Source organism: Cynoglossus semilaevis, chromosome 14 (assembly GCF_000523025.1).
Source record: "Cynoglossus semilaevis isolate Cse_v1.0 chromosome 14, Cse_v1.0, whole genome shotgun sequence".
In the NCBI taxonomy this organism is placed as follows: domain Eukaryota; kingdom Metazoa; phylum Chordata; class Actinopteri; order Pleuronectiformes; family Cynoglossidae; genus Cynoglossus; species Cynoglossus semilaevis.
In genome coordinates, this window is record NC_024320.1 from 11,505,453 (window position 1) to 11,513,254 (window position 7,802).

Consider the following 7,802-nt stretch of genomic DNA (forward strand, 5'->3'; position numbering starts at 1 on the left):
CAAAGTGTGATGGGAGAGGTAGAGAAGGAGAGATGGATAGTTAAAGGAAGAAGGGAGAGGGAGAAAGGGTGAGGCCTGGGTGAAAGTCTCTCTACCTTACTGGCATCTGCAGCAGCATGAGTTTGTTTTGGCGTCAGACAGTGGAGCAGTCAACCATCGGTACACTTTGTGTGTTTGTGTGGATGCTAGTATGTGTGTACAGATACAGCCACGTCTGTAGTCTGGGTCTAGAAACTGTATTCCCTGATGTGGCAGTGACTTTTGACCTGTGTGTGGGCTCTGAAAAGGAAACGCATCATCATTCTGTTTGCTGGTTTCTCCTGACCAATCATATTAAAGTCCTAGGTGTCTGCAAAATGAAGCTGAGGCCGATCTGATTGCTAAACACAGCCTCCGTTTGTCTTCGGTAGAGTAGCCTGTCAAAGTGAATAACATCTGAACAGTTTAAATCCAGATCAACATCTTCTTCAGTGACTTTCTGTTTCATAAACCCAGTGTCAGAACAGAAAGTGGCAACATGATGGATTTTTTGATTCACCCTTTCTAAACATATTCTATGTAACAAAGCAGAAGTATGTCTGTATGTCAAAAAAACATAGTATATTAGTATACAATGAAGAACGCTATAGTTTTTCTATATGATATCAGATGAAGACAAAAACCCAGCTTTGACCAATGCACTTTAAAATCAGTTTTCTTCCATCATAATTTTTTATTTTATCCTCAAACATAAATAATGTCAATTTAGTCGCTCCACAGTGTAGCTTTTATCATGCATGACTTAAACATCTGCCTTACACGCAGAAGGTCCTGGGTTTGAGCCCCATAGGAACAACATACTTAATGGCGCCTCCTGTGGCAGCCGGTGTGTGTTGCAAAGACTCACACTGTGAATTTCCCAGTTGTGGGATGTATAAGGGACTTTTTATTATTATTTTATTATTAGGAGAGCTGTGGCTTGAACATGTCTAGTTAAACCTAACCTTTGTTTTTCTAACTGTGCTACTGGGTGGCTAGTTGTTTTAACCCTTGGTTCTCACTTAGTAAGATTGATTGATTGCTTGTTCCCTGTTCTGGAAGCTGATGCGTGCAGTTTTCTGTCCTCAGACTCAGTAAGAGCCAGAGACTCGTAATTTGAATCTGTCAGCTTACTTACAGATATAAATATTACACTAAAACACTTTGTAATTTTTTTGTTTGTTTGTTTTTTTTTCTGTCTTTTTGCACTTTTGGAACCAGGTCTTGAGTTGTTTCATTTATAGTTGCTATCTATTCTGTTGCTATATCAAACAAGTGTATTCTTAGTGAAATTTGGGATTCTGTTTTTAATGATGACATGACAAAGATTCCTTTTTTGTATTCAGCTACAGTGTTCGTCTGTGAAGCAAGTTGAATTGGTGACGTTGACTGTCAATTTCACTGAAGGCTTTGGTTGTGTTGGTCCTTTGTAATAGGTTTACCATTTTGAATGAAAATGGAACAAATGCAGCCAGAAAGCACAGACTGGTGATCACCATCATCGGACAGAGCTTCTACGGTTTTTTGAGTTTCTTCCTGAAATGTAAGAGGAAATGATATCCACCTAAGCAGAAAGAAGCAGTTTCAAATGTGCAAATAATGCAAATGTTATTTAGGTTTTCCTGCAGTCTCTGTGTGGTGAATATATTATTATCAGATTTGTCAGTGTGACGCCACAAAAGGGCTTTGTTTGTTTTAGACATAGGCGACGACGCTTGTTCATGTTTTGTCAGCGTTTATACACTCAATAAATTGAGAAGCGGTTGGTTCTGTGGCTAGACTGTCAGAGTGGGGGAAAGAAATTCAATACACGTGTGTTTGTGTGTGTGTGTGTGTGTGAGAGAGAGAGAGAGAGAGAGAGAGAGAGAGAGAGCGAGCGAGAGAGAGTACTTTATGGTGCTCATTTTCATGTGAAAGGGCTACAGCTGCTCTGTAAATAAAGAAATTATTCATGCTTTAGTCTAATGCTGATACAAATAGTACACAGGCAAAGCGTGTGTTTATGTGCGTGTGTTTAAATTTAACCTAAAACATGAAGCTCTCAAGGACAAACTGTGCTCACATTTTAATACAGTAAATTACATAGGTGTCACTTAAAGTATGTTCATGCACAAAAAATATTTATGAAAATGTTTTTTTTTCAACCACAGAGAACATAGTACTCTAGTACAGTATATTTCTAAAAGGCCATAATGTAAAGATTTGTATTTGTATATTTTGAATTAGAGACTTTTGCTTGTTGACATATTTGACATCTCCAGCATGTTTAATTTGATGTGTGTTCAACATGGTGTCGAGGCAGCAGTGGTCTGAGTTATGGTCGCAGTTCATGTTAAAAAGACATTATGGGTGAAACAAAACAGCAGAGAAACACCCAGAGCCCGTAGAAACACCTGGTCAAACACCATACAGTTCATGTAAGCTCAATGTGTCGTCTTTCATACCTGCACCTCAGAATGTATTTCAAGGCTAAATATTGGTTAATTACAGGTTGCATTCCATGGGACAAATTTAGGACACATGTAAGCTGTCTGAGAAGAGATGAGAGATCTAATATCATATCCATTTAGAAAGTTAAACACTCTGGGACAAAAATGAGTGGCTCTGTGCCTTGTGTGTAAATATTTTTACCATATACAGTATGTACAGGTCTTTCATCTTAAGAAGATGAAGTACATTCTCCTGTACCCAAAATAAATCCAATCTCTGCATAACGGCCAAAGTAGCAGGTTAGGGTAAATTCTAAAAAAAAAAGTTGAAGATGCTTTCGTATAAACATTACCATTTAACAACTTTTGATGGAACAACTATTTGTGTAGCTTTCAGTTGTATTACACGTTAACATTGTTAACTTCCTCTGCAGATGTAATTTGAACATTTGGAATAAGGGTACTTCCTGTTTTCTTTGTTAAACAACATAAAACATTATTTCACCAATTAGTTTACAGTTATTTCACAATTAAATGTAAACTAACTTATTAAACATGATGCCCTAAGGCCAACAACAAACCAAAATTGTGCAGCCATTAATCCAAAGCAAAACTAAACATGTCCACATTCACTGCCTGTTATAGTCTCTCTCTCTCGTCCTCTCTCTCTCTGTCTCTCTCTCTTTCTCACTCTCTCTCTCTCTCTTTCTCTCCCACTCTCTGTCTCTTTCTCTCTCTCTCTCTTTTTCTCTCTCTCTCTCTCTTTTTCTCTTTCTCTTTCTAACCCATTTCATGTGACTCACAAACCTACAAAATCACACACATGCACAGCTATATTTTGTAGCCTTCCTTTTATGGCAACATTTCCTGATCCGTGGAGTTTCAGTTCAGCCTGAGATTTTAAAAACAAAGGCCCCTAAACCTCACACAATATTTCAGATGGTATTTGGCTGTATATGTTAGATTATCACTTGGAAGGAAGTTTTTTTTTTTGATTGGATAGCATTGTGAAAAATGTGAGTTTCTTTTTAGATTCAGAGACAAAGGATAAGGGACAGTTTGAGGCAGGTTATAGTACAGGATTTCTTCTTCAACACTCTCGTGATTTTCAGTCTGTTCTCTTGAGTTGAGTTCGGAGGTGGAGTGTGTCTGGATCGAAACTTTGTTGTGTTTCATCATACTTATTTATCGTACGTAATTTACATACAGATGATAAGTCTCTCAAACATATGCAGCCTCTCTTGTAGTATGTAAGTTTTTGCAAAAACAAATACAGAAACTTGTAACATGTAGTTTATGTGTAGTAAATAAATAAATATCCCTCACACTGTCCACTGTGAGCTGCTGTGACGATGTGAGTGTGAGGAACAGTAATATTATGACATTTTATGGCTGAATGTCCGATCAGCCAATTGTGATGTCAATGTATTGATGAAACAGGAAGTTTCGGAAACATTCTCTTTAACGAGCGAGTACACATTCTGTCATCATAAATTCCTAAAAGGGTCATTTGAGTGAACTTAATTTCAACTTTACAACATTACATACCAACCAAACTTTGTGTGCCCAGGAATACTGTTGTTGTCTGATTTTATGGCCCACAATGGCGAACAATTCCCAATTTTTGTTAGTTTTGTGCATGTTGAGGCATCCTTCGATGTTGATGTTTCAGAAGAGGAAAAAAAAAGAATTATAGAAAAAAACATGTTTTTTTTTGTTTGATATCCAAGCCCTAAAGACAATAACTGAAAAGTATTTAAAATGCAGTTTATAGACATTTATTATTTAGTTACTTTATTTAAAATGCACCCGGTACAAAAAAGAAAAAAGCACTACATGTTGAACAGCATTAGTGTCAGTCTGAAACAATGCAAAGACAATCAATACATAACAGCATCATCTGTATACAAAAAGTACTCTTTCAACTGTTTTTTTTTTTTTTTTTAATCTACCAATGTGTCTTTGGTGTCAACTTAACCTCATCATATCCTTTACTGGATGTTAGCGCTGCCAGATGTAGGCCACATGTGTTTTCACTGAGCAAAGTAGGACATAGACTGCACTACCAGGAGATGAGCGCTTAATTAGATTCGAGGAAGTAGGGTACCCGAAACAACTGTGATAGACTGTGGGGCTGTTTGTAAAATACTCCTTGAACTGGATTTTTTTTCCCTGATTATTACATTAATATTTTAGCTATAAAAAAATTGTGTGAGGAGTGCAGTGAAGAAATCCCCATCCAACTAGATTGTGAACACTTGCTCACTGTCCCCTGTTTCCTGCTTTGTTAAAAGTGGGCTAATTGTTCTTCAATAAAATAGGACAGAGAAAAAAGAAAAAGCAATGGGCGAACGAGACAAGTCATTACAAGATTATATTTAAAGTAAACCTAAAGAGGAAAAACTTTGTCTTCAAGTGACTCTTGCTCACAGACAGTGTTGTCCTTTATTTTTCCAGTCTTTTTACAGCTTCTCTAACTCCCTCTCATGTGTTCATGTAGTTTCCACTTGTAACTTGTGAGAAGAGGAAGTCAGAGGTGTTGTCACGGTACGTTAGGTAGCTGGCTGACATAGCCCTTCATTTGTCAGATCGCACCCACACAACCACATGAGAGGAAAAGTTATTTTATCACATACAAATTGTAGGGGTTGAACAAGTGGTAAAAGTTCTTGACCCTGAAGTTTAATTTCCTGGAAACGTGCCAGGTGTGTGAAAGAATAATATAGATAATTTCCTGATGTTGTTTATAACGTTCAGCAATTGGACAATTATCAATTGATTTGTTATTTCAACAAAGATTTTTTCTAAATTACAATATCGTTTTGTGAAAAGAAATCTATTAGATCTAAAATAAAAATAAATTATTTTTTAAAAAGTATTTCTAATAAAAATGAGTTTTGCAGTACATTTATTTGTACTAATCAAACTGAGCATAATAATATTAACTAACATATTTGTTTGTAATTGTTTTAGTGTATATTCATAATTTGTTGGTAAATGAGGATTTTCAGGCAGGTAGAATTTCTTTTTGAAAATATTTCGCTGATGAAAATGCTTTTTCTCATTTATCTCCCTTTCTTTTTTACTCTTTGTTCTTATTACAGAGAACTGCTTAATGGACCAGCTGTAAATCAATCAACACAGAAAGAGGGGCACATCCCATGGGAGTGTGTGACGGTGCGTGTGAGGGTGTGTGTCCAGGCCGACTGCCCTCACCATGGCGGGGGGCAGAGAGCGCAGCTGCCGATTACAGAGGCCGTGGTCGGTGTACAGGGCAAACACATTTGACCTGTCCAATGAGATGATTGGCCTCACACTTGCAGGTGAAGCCTGGATAAACATTAAGGCTTTTTATTGAACATTCACATGTGGAAACATGTTAACAATTAACCAAGCAGAATGTTTTAAAGCTGTTTCTTATTTTGTCACTGGCTAACAACTCATAAATCTACAACTTGTGATTCATTCTTTTCTTAAAAATGTAATTGCTTTCTTTGCTAAATAGATACTGAAAAAATGGGAATATGTTAATCATTTCTGAAGCTTTGTTTTTTGTATTGCAGGTAATAGTCAGGACCCAGACGAGCCTGTGCTGGAGTTCAGTGTGGGTGAGTTAACGAATACTTTCTATTGTAATTTAAGGAGAAAACTGAGAAAGAATATGGGATAAGAATAACCGTGTACCCTCTGAGTGTTCGGATCAGCATGAGCTTAGCCAATTAGCAACATTGCTGACTTGTAACATCATGAGCACCTGACCTATAAAGCAAAATTGCAGTTTTGTATTCTGTACAGGTGGATTTTATAAAATGTCATATGTTGCAGACATTTCATGCAAAGGCAACAAGTGATCATATATAACCATATATGTCATATCATATATAAATCTCTTGCCAGAATTTTCTGACCCAGAACCACAGCTTTATTGGTTGAAAACAAGAACAATTGCATCTATATCTCTATGCTTTTCTGTTGTGTAGTGTGCACAGACCTGTTGAATCCTGCAAATTTGGACAGAAAACCCAACAGCTTTGTAGCAGTAAGCTGTACAACGCCACCGCAGGCCTTCTGGACCAAACACGCCCAGACTGAGATCATAGAGGTCAGATTCTTCCTCATTTTGTCCTAGTTTAATATGTCTTCAAATCTCTGTAACATGTCATGAGAAAAAAATCACACACACATTGTTTTGGTCCCTTTGTCCACTTGTTAAACTCAAATGCTTTAGATGTAGGTGGGACTCTCTGTGGTGAACCTGCAGTTGGCTGTTTCCTCCACCCACACCTTTCACACCCACTTGGATCACAAGGTTCAGAGCAAAAGAGATGCAAATATACTGACGTAGGCTGTAAATGATGTTGAAACACAGCGCTCTGCTCCCTGATTCTATCACATTACAGTCCCATAATAAAATAACTAAGAGTTTATGCAGTTGCTGAGAACATTTTTAATCATAAGTAACTTGAAGTTATGTAAGTGTTTCTTCCTTAAAATAACACTTGTCCCTTAAAATAACCCTTGTCACTTCCCTGCTGACCCCAGGGCCCCAGTAACCCCATCTTCCTCAGCAGCATCGCCTTCTTTCAGGATTCCAACATTAACCAGCAGACGCAGGTGAAGCTGGCCGTCTATGATGTCAAGGACCGATCGCAGGGCACGGTATGATGCTAAAATAATTCACAATAGATATAAGGGCACAGCAAAAAGGGTGAAATTGATTGCATAATTTCATTGACATCAGACTGTGATAATAGGGATATATGACGCAACAAAGCAGCACACAACAAATAGGACTCCACGTAATACAACTGTTTTGGTCTCCTTGTGTTCAGATGTACATCTTGGGATCAGCACTTTTTCCTGTGAAGGAGTTGTTGCAGGAGAAGACCCACAGATTACAGCTGGAACTCCGGTAACAAATAGACAAAAAAATAAAACATTTAACTGCTTCTTTTATATTTGACAACAACGTATTAAAAAGTTACTTTTAAGTTACCCCCCAAAAACACAAGCAGTTTGGGTAACATTTAGTTTGTCTATATATTTTTGGATGAATTTGTCATTTAGAACTGAGGTACTACTAGTTTCAAGTTTTATGGATTTTTGCAGGGAAATAAAACTGTAATATTATTGTACAGTTCTGCAGAAAATAAGCTGGTGGGAAGCATAACTATAGCAGCCTGGCAGATGGAGGACAAAGCTGATCACAGGATGTCACTCACTCACCTACCAGACGGCATCAATGGCAGGGTGAGTAGTGCATGTTGCTGAGCTTTCTTATTTTTGGTATAAGGTTGACATATCTCACTTAACCCTGTTCATATAACTATCCATTTTATACTAACGGTGTGGTGT

General features: G+C 37.4%; 1 protein-coding gene across 8 annotated transcripts in view; it reads left to right on the plus strand.

The window, feature by feature from the left end:
* LOC103389601 (type I inositol 3,4-bisphosphate 4-phosphatase-like) overlaps window positions 1–7,802 on the plus strand; it is a 28,346-nt gene that overhangs the window by 1,933 nt on the left and 18,611 nt on the right. For 7 of the 8 annotated variants that reach the window (XM_017038599.2, XM_017038604.2, XM_008325074.3 and 4 more), the window contains exons 2-4: window positions 5,552–5,770; window positions 6,011–6,055; window positions 6,428–6,549. In XM_017038599.2, coding sequence (XP_016894088.1) covers window positions 5,665–5,770; window positions 6,011–6,055; window positions 6,428–6,549 — 273 coding nt within the window. In that variant the 5' untranslated portion in view covers window positions 5,552–5,664. Of the gene's footprint in view, window positions 1–5,551; window positions 5,771–6,010; window positions 6,056–6,427; window positions 6,550–6,989; window positions 7,107–7,279; window positions 7,360–7,585; window positions 7,698–7,802 lie in introns of all 8 variants that reach the window. The other variant, XM_025062318.1, reaches the window with a different exon arrangement.